At 49.8% G+C, this 17474-nt stretch overlaps 6 protein-coding genes across 6 annotated transcripts; 3 read left to right on the forward strand and 3 right to left on the reverse strand.

The window, feature by feature from the left end:
- Nucleotides 1-503: 503 nt before the first annotated feature.
- On the forward strand, nt 504-5154 carry FSUBG_11068 (mediator of RNA polymerase II transcription subunit 13; the record flags this gene model as incomplete). Its single annotated transcript, XM_036675711.1, has 2 exons — nt 504-542; nt 616-5154. The coding sequence occupies 2 exons, from the start codon at nt 504-506 to the stop codon at nt 5152-5154; spliced, it is 4578 nt and encodes a 1525-aa protein (XP_036533465.1).
- Nucleotides 5155-5547: 393 nt separating this feature from the next.
- FSUBG_11069 (uncharacterized protein) lies at nt 5548-6573 on the reverse strand (the record flags this gene model as incomplete). Its single annotated transcript, XM_036675712.1, has 1 exon — nt 5548-6573. One exon carries the CDS (start codon nt 6571-6573, stop codon nt 5548-5550), a length of 1026 nt encoding a protein of 341 aa, XP_036533466.1.
- A 1215-nt stretch (nt 6574-7788) lies between these two features.
- FSUBG_11070 (uncharacterized protein) lies at nt 7789-8979 on the forward strand (the record flags this gene model as incomplete). The annotated part of the gene is made up of 2 exons (XM_036675714.1): nt 7789-8399; nt 8454-8979. 2 exons carry the CDS (start codon nt 7789-7791, stop codon nt 8977-8979), a joined length of 1137 nt encoding a protein of 378 aa, XP_036533467.1.
- A 959-nt stretch (nt 8980-9938) lies between these two features.
- FSUBG_11071 (uncharacterized protein) lies at nt 9939-11808 on the forward strand (the record flags this gene model as incomplete). The annotated part of the gene is made up of 2 exons (XM_036675715.1): nt 9939-10921; nt 11100-11808. The coding sequence occupies 2 exons, from the start codon at nt 9939-9941 to the stop codon at nt 11806-11808; spliced, it is 1692 nt and encodes a 563-aa protein (XP_036533468.1).
- Nucleotides 11809-11976: 168 nt separating this feature from the next.
- Nucleotides 11977-13088, reverse strand: FSUBG_11072 (2-nitropropane dioxygenase; the record flags this gene model as incomplete). The annotated part of the gene is made up of 3 exons (XM_036675716.1): nt 11977-12114; nt 12184-12995; nt 13046-13088. 3 exons carry the CDS (start codon nt 13086-13088, stop codon nt 11977-11979), a joined length of 993 nt encoding a protein of 330 aa, XP_036533469.1.
- Nucleotides 13089-13996: 908 nt separating this feature from the next.
- On the reverse strand, nt 13997-17140 carry FSUBG_11073 (regulatory amdA; the record flags this gene model as incomplete). The annotated part of the gene is made up of 5 exons (XM_036675717.1): nt 13997-14376; nt 14447-15393; nt 15442-16626; nt 16842-16937; nt 17001-17140. The coding sequence occupies 5 exons, from the start codon at nt 17138-17140 to the stop codon at nt 13997-13999; spliced, it is 2748 nt and encodes a 915-aa protein (XP_036533470.1).
- Between the last annotated feature and the right edge of the window lie 334 nt (nt 17141-17474).

Raw genomic sequence — 17474 nt, forward strand, 5'->3', positions numbered from 1 at the left:
AAAGTACATACCTACCTACTCCCCATCCCAGCTGAGGCCCTTGCTCTTCCGCCTCCACTGAATTCCCGCCTCCGCCAACGCCTAGTAGTTTGTCGCGACAGACATCATCAAATATTGAACTGGCCCGGGCCATCATCGCATCGTTTCCTTACGTCCAGAGAACACACGACATAACGCCAATAACTTAGCTTTTACTTCTTCCGCCAATATTTTGAAGAATCAACCTATTGTTCGAGCAATTTTAGCTCTCCGTGGCACCATACCCGAGCTGCAAGTCCGCGACTCAGCACAAGTGTCTGGCCCGTTGAGATGGAGTCTGGGGAGTCGACTGCCCCTACCAGTACCATCCAGACAGCCATATCTCGACAACCCCTATTATCCTAAGGCTCGACTACAAAGAGGAAACAACGCAGAGTGTCGGGCCCTTTTAGGCTTGGGCCTCGCCGTCGTTCCTAAGGCCGCATTTACGGTTGCGACTTCGGAACGGCGAGGAAGTTGTCGCAATGGAGACCAGTGAATATGAGACGAATACCTTGTCGATAGTATGTTGGGGCTACCCTTATACTTCTACCCTTCCTCTGAAAGCATTTCTTTTTCTGACTTTGAACTTTCCAGAACAACATCGCGTCGGTAGCCTTTCGCATATACGAACCTCCTCCTGACCAATCGCATGGCTTTCAATCATCCGCTCTCGAGATCCAAAGTTCCCTTCGCGACCAAGGAAAACTTGTTTCGTACGACGCCGACCGAGTAGGAATATGGATCTTCCAAATCGTCAGCAAGGACGGGGCGAGCAATCTCGTCAATTCTGCCCCAGGATCTAGCCTGGAAGCTTCAGGCTACATATTAGGGATGGTCGAGGAGGGCACCCTTGAACCAGTAGCTTTGCAGAAGAGCCGCATCCCGGGAAACACCACGCAGAATGCCCCGAACAACGCAGCGCCAACCTCATCTCCGGCCGAGGCAAATGGCCGTAACGCTTTGATTTCACCAACTCAGGTCGCTGGAGGGGCTTTACCAGACGGAGGCTCTCAATCCTCAGCTCAGACTACCGACATGAGGACGCCGCGGATAGTGCCAAAGATTATCTACGAACAGTTCATGGTCGCGGTCATTTCCTCGATAGCGTTTGCTTTCTGTAGTCGGTCTATGGCCATACCGCTGAACTACAGGACAATGTTGATTCCACCTTTGCAAGCCGATGCGAATGAACGGGAAAGGAGCTCATTGCAAGCCGATCCCGTCGTTGGCACATTCAAGACATATCTCACTACTACGGGCTCTCTTATTGTCAGTCTCACTTTCTCCTACTGTAAGAACTTGGCGACGGTGGAGGATGTTCTCACAGGCGATTCCTCTTCCCCAAGTAGCTCAGTGCTGGCTGCGCCTTATGGAGTTTTCGCAACAAAACAGAACTTTACCAACGGGGATGGTTCGGATCGAAGCCTGGCACAGACACCCAATACGCAAGCTCTGAGCGTGAGAAGTGTTCCAGATACAAATGATTCGCAATGGAAGCACTCATGCCTCAAAGCACTCGAATACTGTGGGCTCAACCCATCTCAATTCAAGTCGAGCCCCTGGGTCAACCTTCTTATTTCCAAGCCGACTTCGCAAGATGCAGATGGGGAACCTAAGCGATCACGGGCAACAGTTCCCTGGCCAGGATCGCTCTGCTTTCGAAAGAAGCCACTGGAAATATCAACTACTCACCGTGTTGGCGACACCATGCTCAGTGGCCACGAGGAATGCCACGATCCCTTGGGAGATGCTCGTGGATGGTTCGCCGGTGCGTCTGAAAGGGAAGAGAGAATCACCAAACGCAGAGCTGAGCGAATGTATGCCATCCCTAAAGAAGTTAATGGTGCGAACCCCCTAGCTCAAAATCTCAATGGGCAGTCTCCTTTGACCATGAGACGACCTAGCACCGCTGCGGCTGGTGTCATGTATCCAACACCCCCCGACGCAATTCAACAACACATCGGCATTACCCCTTCCTTGGATGGAGCGATCTCAAGTCCTAACAACCCGCCCCCAACCCTTGCAGTTGTTGATGCTGATATCACAGTGCCAACAGCGACACCGATGCCTGATGCTGAGAATGACACCTGGGGAGGCCATCACGAACAAAAGAGAGAACGAAGCGACAGCAACGCTATGGGCGATTCTGACGATGTAATGAACGACTTGGGTGAGGATGTGTTCGGGGACCACGATGTAACAGAGGATGACTTTAATTTCTTTGACGGCCCTGACGGCAACGATCTGGACATGGACATGCCAGATTTGCAGACAGCTCCTACTGCACCGGCGCCCCAGGTAATGCCTCCGCCGGTGTTATCACATGCACACACGCACCCGCATCCGCATCCACATCCACAGCCACACAAAGTTATAGAGCCGCAACCTGAAGTCAAACCAAGGCCAAAGACTAATGACTCTGTCTTTGCTAAGCCAGAACTGAAGCATGCCAGGAGCTCGCTCAATGAAGATCTTAATCACAGAATCAAAGTTGAGCGACCAGATACTGCCAAGCGAGGGTCTAGTCCATTTGACCCTGCTACCGTGTTCAAGCGAGTACGGGCTTCATTGTCCAGCCCTACCAAGGATGATTTTGCTGTCCAGCCACCTCGGAGAAAGAGTAGTGTCTTTGAAAAGGTTGTGTTTGATCCTAAGATCCCTCTGATTAACAAAAAGTATGAACATGGTGGTGCATTCGACTTTTCAAAGGACCAGAGTAATGGAGATTCGAGGCCGAGTGCCCATAATCTTTCTCGGGATGAGTATCTCGAAGGGCAAGGAAAGCTGAAGCAGACATCCAAATCACTTCTTGGGAACTCCCTCATCAGAAGTTTGACTGTTATTGACGCATCTACTGCCCATGCAAGCCCCCAGAGACTGAACGGGCACGATTGGATCTCTGAGGAGAGTGATCTCGAGTCAGACGGAGATGAAATAAGTTCGCTTTCTGGTGGTCCAGTTTCTCCCGTCAAGTCCAGTATTAAACGAACCGTCGTGGACGATGATGCTCTTTCACAAGCTACAACTTCCAGAGAGACAGAACTACTAGATGATTTCACTGATGAGCAACTTGCGATCGAGCTCCCAAAACTGTCCAAAACAGAATCGCCAGAAATGCTACTACACCGTTTCTTTTTGGACCCAGAGCCACTTAACGTGGACGTAGGCCTTTCCAACCACGACTTTGTTGAGATTGCGCAAATCATCACCGAACAGGCTGCTACCGGGCGACTTGAAATCGGCATCGAGCATAAGGCTGAGTCTTCTGTCTCCCTTGCGACTATGAGGAGCCATGAGCTCAATATCGCTCGGAACTCCTTACAACTTCTTCGCGATGTCATGCCCTCGAATTTGGGTACCCCCACGGCTGTGCGGTTGAAAGCGCTGCTGGAAATCCAAGACCTCCCCCTTGTAGGACAACCGAGCCGTCTCCAGCCCAGACCGATTCCGGGCAGAGACCCCAACGCTGAGCAATTGCGCGCAAACAATCTATACCAGATTCCTGTACCTCATCTGGAAGTACGCAGATCAGAAACAAAACTCTCAGTACTTCCATCATCAATGTCTTTCTGGGAAGGTCTTGGGCTGTCACCTTCGTGGGGGACAAAGGACATCTCCGCTCTCTGTATCTTTCCGGGCTGGAAGGGGATGTCAGACCATGCTGAAAGTTTCCTCGGCCGCTTAAAGAGTGTATATGAATCGTTGAAGCTTGGCACTCTCAACAACCTGCCGTTGTCTGGAGACTGGGACGATGGCGTCTTGCCATATGAGGTTGATAGGATCTCGACTTCACCTGACGCAACCGTAACTGGTCATGGCTCTGCTCTTGTGGAAAGCATGGAAGTGCTCCGAAGCTCTCTGTCAGAGTTGAAGTCCAAAGACAAGAATCTGGTCATTTACTTTGTTTACTCGCCAGATAACCCGGCTTCCATCATCGAGGCTTGCACGGCTTTTTACCGTTGCTTTGATGAGTACAGCGACCTTCTAGCAGCTCGTCGAGAATCTCCGCAGAATGAGCTAGTGTTGCAACTTGTTTCATTGGATATGATCTCTTCCACGACATCGCTAGCCATCCCGACTCCCGCGGAAATGATCAAGCTCTGCATAGAGACATATGATAGGTGCACCTTGTTTTTGGACACGGAATTCGGTGGTCCTACACCTGCACCGGCAGTTATGCTCGAACAGCCTCCACCTCGAATGATTGACTTCAAGCTTACAACGTCGCCTTCTCAGTCCCTTATGCATGAGAACTCCTGCTTACATGTTGGATATGCTGAGAGTCTCGATGGCCGATGGATTACAGCTGCATGGACCGACAACCGTGGACAACGACAAGCGACAACGTCCTATTCAATCACTCGGAGCAGAACGCCGGATCGTTCCGTCTCGCAACACAAGGCGGCTATCATAGCCGAGATCTGGGCGACTACGTTGACCATGATATCAATCTGGAAAGTTCATTGGCGAGTGATCATCACCAAGTCTGGAGTAATGGACCAGAGAGAGGTGGAGTGGTGGCAAGCAGCCTCAACGCTGGACGACAAACATTCATTCACCATGATTATCATGTCCGTCGATACCAATCCATCTCTGCAGCTGGTCCCGCCGATCGTGAAGATTCCTCATGCGGCAACCTCGGCGTTCTACTCGACACCAGTATCCACGCCGCAGGCTAATATTGTTTCGCCGGAGCAAACCACGACGCCGGCAACGCCTATGCGTGATGCTAGCACATTAGCTGCTACACCGACTGCCGAGGGTGCTGCAGAAGCAGAGGCCGATTCCTTCCTGATTGATGCCACTGACCAGACATGGGGTGCCATCGTCGGACATCGACTCTGTAACTCGACTACGTTGCTGGAAGTGAGACCGGCACTTGCCAGTGGGTATTTGATTAAAAGAACGGGAACAAAGCTTGAAGACCCCCCCGTCGTGATGGAGGTCAATCTTGTTCACACAGAGGCTACGCCTAGGGCGTACGAGCCTCTTCTAAGAGAAATGTTGTGCTATTTTAGGGGTCTCGGAACCCTAGCCAGAGCACGAGGTGTTGTAGATCGCGAGATGGATGTTCGACCTTGGCATATTGCAGCGGCAGAGAAGGGCGTGCGGGCGCTGCATCTACTATTATGATGACACAGGCATTGGGAGGCGTCGTTATTGGTAGCTGGCGTGTAGATTGTTGGTGTATGGCGTTTTTGCTTTGTGGTGCATACTTACGATTGAATAAGCTGTTGATGATTCAAATACATACCGGTCTTCTGTTGCCGCCCTCAAGCTCACCTCTCGATTTATTGGGATGATCATCTAGTAGGGTGTTGATACTAACGATGGTCAAGTAGCCAAGCGGACATAAGTAAATTAAGAACAAAACGCTATATGTTCAACTCTCTAGCAATAACCGCGGATGTAAAACAAAGATCGGAAAACAATAAAAAAACACCAGCATATTATTAAAGCTATGTGTTTTTAGCTTTTAGTGCTCAAGGAATTCCTTGGACTGGGTATCTTACGAGCAAGCCATTGTTATTGAGGGACTTCAAACCAATCTCTCTCGTCCGACCCGTCTTGACCCTTTCGACGCCAAAGCTGCCTCTCGACGTCCCATTCCCAGAAGCGATGACCTGGGTGCGTGGCGAAATCATCGTTCTGAGACTCATGGGTAGTGATCTGGTCTTCTACCCATTCAGGGGTACTCGGATGGGTATCTGCGGAGGCTGTGTCCACCAGAGACCAGCCACGGAGTTGGAAACTGTGAGAATGAACTTGAGATGCTTCAGTTGACAACTCCCAGGCAATATTTTCACTGGGGTCAGCCAGACTATCAGTATCTGAAGGCTGCAGCGAGGAAGTCCTCTCTCTGTGCAATCTGTCGTTGGCCGGCATGATCCATTTCCCATCTAAATCAGACGTGTTGGAGGACACATCAAAAGATCCGCACATGGAATCAGTGCTAACTCTCGATAGTCTTTTGCGTTGTTCTGGCTCTGAAGCTACGGTTTTGTGGAGGGGGAGGGGGTGTTGGGCTCTTGCGCGGCAGCGAGCCAATAGCTGCTGGAGAGTTTCTTGAGATTGTTGATTCTTGGGGACTATGCCTTGGCTCTTGAAGTCTTCCCAGGTGTTGAATTGGAAGGGCAGAGTTTCCTCTAGAGAAGAGGTAGTTGACCCTTGCTCTTCTGGTATAGATCCTTGAGAATGTGCTGGGGGAGTGAGGTGGACACTCTGGTACAGTTCCTCGGGGTTATCACCAAGCACGAGGTCTTGCTCTAACCCAGGAATGACATGAACCTGGCTCGTCTCCAAGTCCTGTTCAGAGCCAGATAGAGCCCAGGAGATTTCTACCACAGAGGGGAGCCCGGAAGTGTGCTTCTCGCTTGCCCCCAAAAGCTTCTCTGCTATATTCTTAGAGACGAGGCCGTAGGCTCTGCCGTAGAGTATGGCGCTGATTTGCAGAGGGCTCTGGAACTTGTTTCTTCGTTTGGAGAGGTTGGAATCGTTGGCAGAAACTGACCAGCAGTTAATGATCACTAGTTGAGTAAAAACATCTGACATGTCTTCGACTTGGCGGGTGGGAGAGTATATTCAGGGTCCTTTTCTGAAACGAGTGAGCAGCCCCAGAGGGGATATGAGGATGGAAGAGGCCCAAGACTTGTAAGAAGATATCGAGTGAGGCTCCAATGTCAGACACATCACGGCAGTCAGCGGGGACCGAGGTTAGCAAAGGGAGTTGAATGAACCTTTTAACATTTGTGAAAATAGAATGAAATTATGGTCAATGACCAGTTCTAGCCAAGCCCAGTATACTAACGCCCGACGACATAATGAAGGATGCATAACGTGAAGCAGTTTGGATCAGCATTGTTGTCTTGGGAACAAATCAGGCTGAGAGGGAGTGTGGAATGGGGGATTTCCGATTGAGAAAGCCACGTAGTCACCCACCTGTGAGTTGTCACATTCACCGATATCACATTGCATAAGTCACATCAGACTGCGGAGCTAATGCATGAACCGAATTGTGAAATACAAAGTGAGGTTCTCGGGGAGTCGAGTCTGGACTTTCATATGGGCTCGAGACGTCACTAGTGATATAACCCCCATAATCTCTCAGCTTCAAGTTACAATTCCCTAAATAGGGACCACCCTTACAGTTGTCTTGACCTATCGAACCCTTGTACATTACCGTGTCTGCCCTGCTGCTGCTATCCCGACTTTGCCATTGCTCAAGTAATGCTTTACTTGGCCAGCCTCGGCCAACCACGGCTCGATATCGCTCACTGAACCAGTTGACTGCATGATAGCATGGCCAGCATAATTCCTTGATTCTGCAGCCAGGGTGGGTTGAAAGAGAATGCAGCTTCTTATAGGTGAACATGGCCCTCCTGGCTAAGGGATATCACAACTGTGCAGTGGCTCATCTGGCTGAGGGAGTGTTGTCTTTGTGGTTTTCTATGCCACGTATCGGCCATGTAAATTCCCATCGTGGTACCGCCCATCCATGTTTTTGTCGGTACTTATGAGGCTCAAATGATCTTGGGTCTTGGGCATGATAAGATCAGGGATTGGGGCCCTAATGTGAGGCCCGAATAGTCTACTCTGCTGCTTCTTTTTCTTCTTTTTTCTCACCAGCGATTTCTTCGGGTCCTAGCGGTGACTTGAGTCTTCTCCTTCTTCCTCCATTGGCTTGACCTTTCTCTAGGTGTTGTCGAAATTCCGACTTAGCTGGCATACTTAAACAGCATTACGGCCAAGACAGGTACCGATGCTGCCATGCTGGTGCGATCACATTATCCCAGGAAGAAATCATTGAGAAAAGGTTTAAGGAGTCTCCTGCGTGGACCTCTGGAGAAACGTGTGAAGCCTTCGCGGACCGAACTCGAGAAGGCAGAGAAGGAGAAGAAGAAAAAGGAGAAAAAGAAGGGAAAGACACGTCCCCGAGGATCAGAATCATCGTCATCGTCAACGGCATCGGCAGCAAATCCTTCGATACCCTCCGAAGTAGAAAGACTCACAGGCCTCGCCCCAGAAACATATCTGTTACCAGAAGCACTGAGCCCTCTTTTAGAGAGCAACGTCGAGACCCCAGGAGATCAGAAGCAGGCATTTATTGCTACAAAAGACAGTAACATCGGCGCGTCCAACATCACAGCCGTCGACCCTCGGGGTCAATCTCAGACACGGCCCCATTATCCTTTGGAATACAACACTCTCTTTAACTCAGCTCCCTATTCTGAGCCATATTCTTTACCAATATCAGAGCAGGACATCCAGTATACTGCTCCCAGTTTTATCTCCACTATAACCCAAGCATCGGACTTGGAGTTTGATATCAATGACAGCATTCCTCTGCCAGAGTCAACTCAATCCTGGACTCAATTTGGGTTAGTCATTTAATATCTCTTGCGTCCTTCCAACTTGACTAATATACTTTCTAGTGCTCCCTCTATTCATAACCCTCTAGTGCCAGACTACACCCAAGACTTTGGTAGCCACTCCGGCCTTACTTGGCCTTCAGACATGGGACAAGACGTGCAGCATGAACTACCGCCACCTGCCCTCGATATCTCCTCCTCTTCTTCTGCTGGTCAGGATTTGAGTCTGGTCAAAGCAACATATGATGGCGGCTGTTCATCCCACCAAGTGGTCGCATACGATGACGGTTTGGACCACAGCTTCATAGCCCAAAGTTCTCTTGAAATGCTCCAACATTCGTTTCCTATACAAGTTTTAAGTCGTCCACCAGGAACCAGCGAAAAGACGAAATGTCCCAGTGGTGCGTTTATCGATATTGAACAAATCCTGTACGCCTGGGTAGAGTTCGAGTCTCATCACCTCCCATACCCTCCTATCCGACTATACTTCGTCGTATACAATGACTTTATAGGCGACGATGGTATCCATTTAACCTTGGGCCGTGATTGGGTCAGAAAAGTCGAACAGGCCTGTCTTCAGATGGGTTAATTAAACGTTTACACAAGCTCCAGTTGCTGCCCCTTGAAACAGGTGCAGCTTCTGTCAGCAGCAGCACTGGTTGAATTCTGTAATTCAACCCTTTTGATAGAATACGTTTCAGCTGACTCGGAGTTGCCATCATGGCTCTCCGAGCTAAAATCCGTTAGTTTCTTCATATCATTGGTTTCATTCTTTATACCTGGTCCTTTCTGATTGCAGTCGAGATGTTGCATTTTTTGGCTTTGCCATGCCCAACTCAAGGCTTGTGCCTTACAGAACTTCGTGTCGAAGGATGACGACAGGGTTGTTTAGGTAGTGTGTTTTCTCTTGTACATGAAATATGTACCTACCTCAGTAGGCAAGGTAAGTATATACGGTCTTTGTATCTACGGCTTGCAGCTTCTATTGCTTATTACCGGCGAGGAATTTCTTTGGTGTTAAAGATGATTTTGGGTTGTTAATCGACGACTTGTATGGTTTGAGCCACAGACTGAAATATCACCATACATACAAATTCGCTCGTTACAAGAATAATAGGCTTGAAGTCAGTGACAGGAGAATGAGGTTGAAGCATGCTGAATATAGTACCTCAGGTACTTAGGTAAGGTAGAGAGACTGATAGGCCTGTAGGTTATAGTGGGAGTACGTACCTGCTCCCTCGACCCGCTATGACGCTCTATCTTGAACGACGTGAAACTAATATTAGGCAGGCACCACCAGTAAGCCATGGCTGACTCACTGTTAGAGTCGTATAAGTTTTTTTTTCCTCGTCCTCAGTCAAAATCCTTCATATTATAAAACTGAACTAGAACAGAATCAAGATCACCGAGTCTCTTTATATCAGTTAAAGACAAGTTCCAAAACTCGATAAACCCGAAAATTCTGCTACAGGCCAGATCAGGGCAAAACTGACTGCATCATCACTTCATAACCACCACCGCAACAAAAGCATCGGGCGAAATGAAACGATGATGAATAGAACATCTCTGGCAAGTCTTCCAGATGATATTGTTCTTGATATTGTCGAGCATCTAGACACAGCTCGTGACATAGCTCACGTTTCCGCCTTGACGAGGCATCTTCAAAGTCTCATACGCCAAGATGGTTGGCGTACCTTCGTCAAGACTCGGTTCCCCTCCCTCCAGATAGATACAAACTCAGAGACTCGCTGGAGTTCTGTTGCAGATCGTGCAACGTACTTGGACCGCTGCTGGGAGAAGCGCGGTTTCTGGGTCAATGTGTTGCATGAAAAGAAGAACCAGCCAGAAAGATTCCAGCGTCGAGTTGCTGGAAGCCAGTCAGTGCTGTTCCATTCTGTTCTTGATGCGCGGCTTATGTCTTCGCTGAACAATGAGGTTATTGCTGCCGGCGTGGGTGAGAATCTCATGGTTTGCATAAAACCTGTTGATGGGCAGCAAGATACCTGGCATCAGATCGGGGGCCATGATCTCGGATATCGGGCTGGCACTGGAGATGTCACAGCAACCTCTGTCACAGAAATTGACGGGATACCAAATATTGTTGCCGGGAGGGCCAATGGAGATATCAGCATACACTCTGGCCAGGACAAGTTTGCAACAGTCGCAAAACACTTGAACCCACCGGACGAGGCACTTCTGAGCCATGCTTTCGATCCTATGAGGAAATCCCCTGGTCAAGTGGCAGTCTCATCTCTACAGTGGCATCCTGAGACGAATCTTCTGGCAAGCGGCAAAGGCTCGGTTTTGACCCTCTACAATCTCAATGTGTCAGATGACCAAGTACTGAGCCCTTTGGATTACCATGAATTCTCCAAAACCAGTCCCGCAGATGAGGCATCTCTCCTACGCAGCACCAAGTTCATGGGCAAAGATATCATGGCTTGCGCCTTGGGCGGAACTCGAAATCCTCTGCGTTGGGGGCAGCTCACACCAGACGGCTTGCAATTATTCAACGCTCATAGTAACTCTATGTACGTAGACGATGCTTCGAGGCTGGTAAGTGGGGGAGTCAGTGAGAAGACCACAATTCGAGCAATCGAGCCAGTTAGAGGCGGGAGTGAAAATCTTCTTTTGAGTGCGTGGGACGATGGCACATATAGGCAAGTTTATCTCACAAAACTTATGGTCAGCTATTAACCTCTCATTCAGACTTGTAGATATCCGAACACCTTCACCACAAGACGCAGTATACCGTGATCGCTTTCAACCCTACCAAGCAGGTAGTTCTCTCCTTGTGTATGGTACAGAGCGTTTCGTATCCGGCAGTAACACAGCACCGGATATCCGTCTGTTCGACTTCAGATACCCAAAGCCATATCATCACACAACAGCTCTTCCATGCTCGCCACAATGGCCCTTTCCCAGCCAGAAGGATGATCACATTATGAAGCAAGGATGGGCGCCAGAGCATCAGCCACAGAAATGCGATCCTCCAAACGGGGTGTTGTGTTACTGGCATGGAGCTTCCAGACGAAACTACTGGCGTCCCGACGCTACCATTCATATTGGCAGTCCCACATATGACAGGATCTATTGTCTGGCCAAGGCGTCTGATCTTTCAGATACTATATACTGTGGCGTTCGTGGTGCCATTCTCGAGATGAATCTCCATCTCACGGAGGACATGGTGCATAACCATAACCAACGAACTACTCCTACAGATTGGAGTATGGGAAGACCCGGAGGCAGAATCTCGCTGATCGAGACAGGCGTGAGCCTCACCCAGACGAAGGAATGGTCGCTTGATAACCGCGGTGTTCCAGAGCTCGTGGTTCAGCAGCCTCGGCCTCGTAAACGGATAGAATTATCAGATGAGGAAAAGAGATACCGTTTGGACTATGCGTTTCATAGATCATAGGAGTTTCGAAGACGCGGGTGCATAGAATTAGAGAGAGCATACTCATTCATAGACGAAGGCACAGTTTATAAAAAACGCTTGCAATTCTTTCTTCAATAGACATAAACGGCACATCTTCGTACAAGTTCTAAACAAGATCTCGCAAGTCTAGTATCTTCTAGCTTAGTTCTATAACTTTGACTCGGGCACCAGAAGCGCGAGTCTCTCTTTCAACGCCGTCTCCGCCTCCTTCTCAATTCTGTGAACAAGGACGTCGCATGTAGGGATATCATGAATCAGGCCAATGACCTGGCCAGTTGTCCAAACCTGCGAACTATGTTAGTCATTGCATCCTCAACTCAACTCAGCTCAGCTCAACTCGATGTATAAACTTACGCCGTATTCAGTATCGCCATTCACAAATACCTCCTTTCCTCGCTTGCCGCTCACAAACGGCGCAATCTCGGCAAACTCGCCCTTCTCGCTCTTGGTCTCGACCTCAAGAGCCTCCAGGGCAACCTTGTTCTTGAAGAGTCGGGTGGTGTTTCTCCACCTGCGCATGAGGAGGGTTGTGTCGGTCTCGTCCGCGCGCACAATCTCCTCCTTGACCTTGTGGTGCACTGGAGCCTCGACCGTGCACATGAATCGCGTTCCCATGTTGACTCCAGAAGCGCCGAGGCACAGCGCGGCGGCGAGTCCGTAACCATCCGCGAAGCCACCGCTGGCGATGAAGGGAACACCGAGAGTTTGACGGGCCTTGCTGAGCAGGATAAAGTTTGTAATATCGCTCTCGCCAACGTGTCCACCGCACTCAAAACCGTCGATACTGAGGAAGTCGACGCCAAGCTTGACGGCGCTCTGAGCATGGCGAATCGTGGTGCACTTATGGAGAACAATGATGCCGGCCTTCTTCAACTGCGAAATAACAGGCCCGGGAGAGTTTCCTGCCGTCTCGACGACCTTGATTCCCTCGTCGATGATAGCCTGAGCGTATGCGGCGTAGTTCGGGGGCACCATGGCGGGAAGGAGGGTGATATTGACGCCGAAGGGGTTCTTGGTGAGGGTGCGGCAGCGTTGGATCTCCTTGCGCAGTTCCTCAGGCGTGGGGAAGATGAGGGCGGTGATGATACCCAGGCCGCCGGCATTGGAGACGGCTGAGGCGAGGTCGGCGGTGCCTACGTGCATCATGCCGCCCTGGACGACGGGCACTGGAGACGGTCAGTACGAGAGTCGAGGCTATGGGATTGGGTGTACAAACCTCTAATGCCGAGTCGCTTGGTGAGTTCTGTCGCAAAAGGCATGGTCGCTGATGGCTGATGGTTGATGGGGTTCAGTGGTGAAGAAACGTCGAGAGATGAAGTGAAAGAAGAGGAAAGAAGAGAATAGTAGGAGAGATTCTACGTCTATGATATGTTATCAAGCTCACATAAGAAACAAGTCAAAAGAAAATGGCCCGAGGCTTCGTACGTGACCATTCTCGGTCGGTTTGTCCCTTAAAAGGTGCCGAGGTATGATGCACGTCGGTCTCCACTAATTTCCCCACACTCTTAGCTCCAAGGAGTCGGCTCGGCCCCTCAATTTTTCTTCGAGTCCGTTCCGTTCGCATGTGGATGTGGATCTTTCATTCAACTCATGGATCTCGCATCTAATAAATCTGAATTTTGCGGGGAATAGTCAATCCAATCCAATCCAACCGTTGCAGACTAATTAATTAATCTTGGAGAAACTCAACATCTAAACAGGATCCCCAGGTTTTAGTCTCGTGATAAAGCGAGCATGAATCTCATGGTCTTGTCTTCTCTCAAGCTTTGCTTCAAGACGAATGGTCTCTACAAAATTCACATAATAAAAAAAAGACTCTCTCTTATAATCACTACTGTAGCTGGCATTGAAGCCACTAGACCCTCCTCTGCCCTTCATATCAAACGCCAACTTCATCAAAATATGCCTTTCCAATCAATTCACACAACAAGTCATCCATCAAACGCCGTATGTATACAATAACCCATTATCCTGGACCTTCATGATTCCCCTTGTTTTCCCAGCCAGAACCAGCATCTTTCAATAGATGGCGTGTTACCTAACATCTTGCCTGTGGTCCATATTCCCTCACACCAGACTCCAGAAATCACCAAGATTATCGTTTCCTTCAGTACCGCTGCTGGTCGTCATACTATCCTGCTGACTTCCCCTTCCAGTCGATACCCCTTCAGTTGATGTTTGGCTCCAGCAACCGGACCGGCGGACTTCTGTCTCTCGGCTTCTCGATCAGATCAGCGTATGCATCAAGACTCTGGCCCATAACCTTGACAATCTCAAAGATATGTGTTCCCTTGAAAGTCTCTGCCCAAAGTCGCACAACTGCAACAGCGAGTTGTCGCAACTTAGCGCTGTCGCTTGATGGCACCTCGTGCTGCCCCGAAAGAGATGGATCGATTGGCGGAACCGCAAATTCGGTCTCATCAAGCATCCGTCCAACCATATCCAATAGGTTCTTCTCTTCCGGTGAAGCGGGAGCCTCGTGCGGCCCTATCGCCGCAATCGTGAGTAGCCACTTGGATACTAAAATGGCACACTCAAAATTACATACTATAACAATGGGTTAGAAATCATGTCAAGACATCTTTAAGGGGCCACAAGCATGCAATGAATGACTTACGCGAATGCTGAATGCTCCATTCGGTCGACTTGGTTCTGGCTACATAGTTGACGCCAGCCTTAACCAGCATCGACAGGGCGTGGAATGCCTGGAACACTGCCCGGTGCAGTCTTAGACTCCGTACTAGCAAGGGGGTCCTGCTCAGCGCCGACGCCACCAAAAGCGGATCCCGGGTCTCGAGCGCGGTTGACGGCGTGACATCGGTATAGAGTCGGATGTAGGCTTGTCGCAGTAGCGCTGTGGCCGTGTAATCCAATGTCCCTCCCACATTCGAGTCCATTGCGTTGTAATGTCCCGCTTCCGCTGCCCTGAGCTGATGCTGATCTTCAAAACTCGTCTGCCATACACGCAGTGCTTGCGTAACCTCCTCGACGTCTTCGGGTTTCATGGTTCGGTGAATGTTGTATGGCAGCCCAGCTGCGAAAGACGTCTGCTTCAACAGATAGATATGCTGGATGAGAGCGTGGATGAGAACATAGCTTCCCAGTGACGACAGATGTTGGGGGAGTCCTTGATTTGTTCTGCCAAAAAGTCGCGAGAAGGCGTCATGTAGGGTGAGTTCGATCATTGGCGTCGACTGTCGCATTTCCTGCCATTGCCAGGCTGTCTCAGCCCTCCAAAGCTTACCTCTTTGAGGAAGCAAGAGGTTCAACTCGGATGTCAACAACAATGGCGGCATGTTATAGGCAATACTGCAAAGATTAAAAAAGCAATAAGCAACAAGCTTCGTCCTGGTTGCTGTCTCCAGTCGAATCCAGGTTTCCCAATCATTAACAGCACTCTGGTTGACTTCCGCCACAAGGCCTTCTTCTCGAATGAGAATTGCCAAATTGCTCTGCAGTGACAACGCTTCATGAAGGATAGTTGGCACGCCCCAAAGACCGACGGCGAATAGAAGTAGAACTGCTTGGATGGTTTCAATCCGAGCCTGGGGAGTATTTGGAGAACTAAACACAGTTAAAATTGAGCTTCATATGAACCAGAATGAGACTTACTATGGCTCTCGATGAGTATCTTGTGTTGTAGGTCGCTCTGACTGTGCAGATGCAAACGAGTGGCGATATGTCGCACTTGGCGACGGCCTCGTGGAATGAGGACTGTAAGCGGAAGCAGTTGGTAATAAAGCGTGAACCTCCGAAATGCGCCTTCTTCGAATCTGCTCCATCGCGACAGCCTTGGCAGCATACCAAAGGGCATAGCCTCTGTTCTTCTCAAAGCGGTATTGGGCACCCACGGCAAGGATAGCAAGCAACAACTCGGGAGCGGCCTCGGCAGGTGAAAATGTTGCAAGATGAAGGAAAGGCAGATGCTCGTGGAGTCCGCTGATATATCCTTCCAAGAATCTGGTCAATGTGTGCCTGGACGGGAACACAAAGTCATTGGGTAGAACAGCGGAGAACTCATCCAGTCTGTTCTTAATCACAGTGTGGTCAGATACTGAGATACGAAGGGCTGACTGTCGTGCTACTTCGTCGATACCCCGAGCGGCAGGGTCTGCAGGATCTCGTGCCTCAGTTTGCATCGGAGGGAAGCGACCTGGCACAAAGGAGGATTTGGATGATCTTCTTCCCGAAGGTCCTCCTTGGCTCCGAGAGTACATCATCTGCTGTTCAATTTCAAAATTCGGAGGTAAGAAATGTGACGAAGAGGTCAGCTCGTCAAGGAAAGGGTTATAATCATCGTAGGAGCCAGTAGGGAGCTGTTGAGGCACATATCCGGATCCTAGAGGCTGATCTTCCCGGGGTCGCTCCGTTGTATATGCGACGATGGATTCTCCATAGCTACTCTTTCTTCGGGAATCTGGTGAATGTGGTGGAAGAGGCGCCGCATTGACATTTCTCTGGACAGGTGTCACTGAGCTCGCCAGGGCTGCATCAGAGAGGAGGTCAAGATTGCAAGCTGCAGTTCGGGGCTGAGTCCGGGGATCCTGAGGGCCTTGTTGGGTATTTGGTGGAGGACCATGGTGAAACTGTTGTGGCTGTGGGAGTGGTTGTTGTGGTGGCGGAGGTCGCGATACATTTAAATGTTGCTGTCCAAGAGCCTCATTGCTTATCTGACCCTCAGAGATGGAACTCTTATGTGAAGCTGAGGATGTATTGGATGACAGCTTCCTGGGCCGGTTGTTGTCCTTGCTACCTTCATTTAAATGCACGAGCTTCTCGTGTCTCACAAGGAGGTCCCTAATATCCATGTAAGCATGTGTATTTGACGACAAAGCTGGAGTGACAGGAGAACCCCTAACTGGGATGACACATTAAAGGAAAGACAGGAAGAGGACGAGCGGAGATGACAAGATTTGTAAAATGTGTGAAGAGTGAGTGGTGAGTACTGTATATGAGTGCCAGGTGGGACGGCCTGAGAGATGGGGTATATAGCGTAACTAGAGTAAACGTACCTTCGTCCGAATGTCTTTCCGCAGCGATCCCAACCACATGAGAATGGCTTCTCCTTGGTATGGGTGCGCTCATGGCGTTGAACATGTTCGACACGTCTACACATTAGAAGATTTTATCAGTATCCTACTCAGACTCTTGTTCAACAACAGATGACGAACCTGAACCGTTTGCTACAGTACTTGCAGGGTAGAGTCTTGGGCTTTGGTTGGCGAACTTCTGTAGGCTCTGGCCCGACGAGGGGAGGAGGAGGACCAGGAAGTGGACGAGGAGGGCCCTCCATAGACTGAATGGCAAGCATTGTGAACGTGAACGCTCAAAGAGCAAGTCCTTGATTCAGTTTCAAGTCTGATGCCTATTATCAAAGTGTGGGGATGGGAGAAGTAGAGTAGAGAGACAGAGCAGATAGATAGCTGATAGACGGAGATGGAGAGAAAGATTAGGATTTGGACCTGGATTTGGAGCTGGGGAAAGATAGATGCAGGCAGATTGCGGGGTGCGTTAAGGGTAGAGCATGGCATGTGGAGGAGGAGAAAATAGACGGTGGCCCGTGGACTGCTACTGTAAGAAGGAGGGTTGCTTTTTGGTTTGCCTTCCGCGGGAGAGACGGGGTGGATGAGAAGATGGGGGGATGG

Source organism: Fusarium subglutinans (assembly GCF_013396075.1).
Source record: "Fusarium subglutinans strain NRRL 66333 chromosome Unknown NRRL66333_c0000201, whole genome shotgun sequence".
Classification (NCBI taxonomy): Eukaryota; Fungi; Ascomycota; class Sordariomycetes; order Hypocreales; family Nectriaceae; genus Fusarium; species Fusarium subglutinans.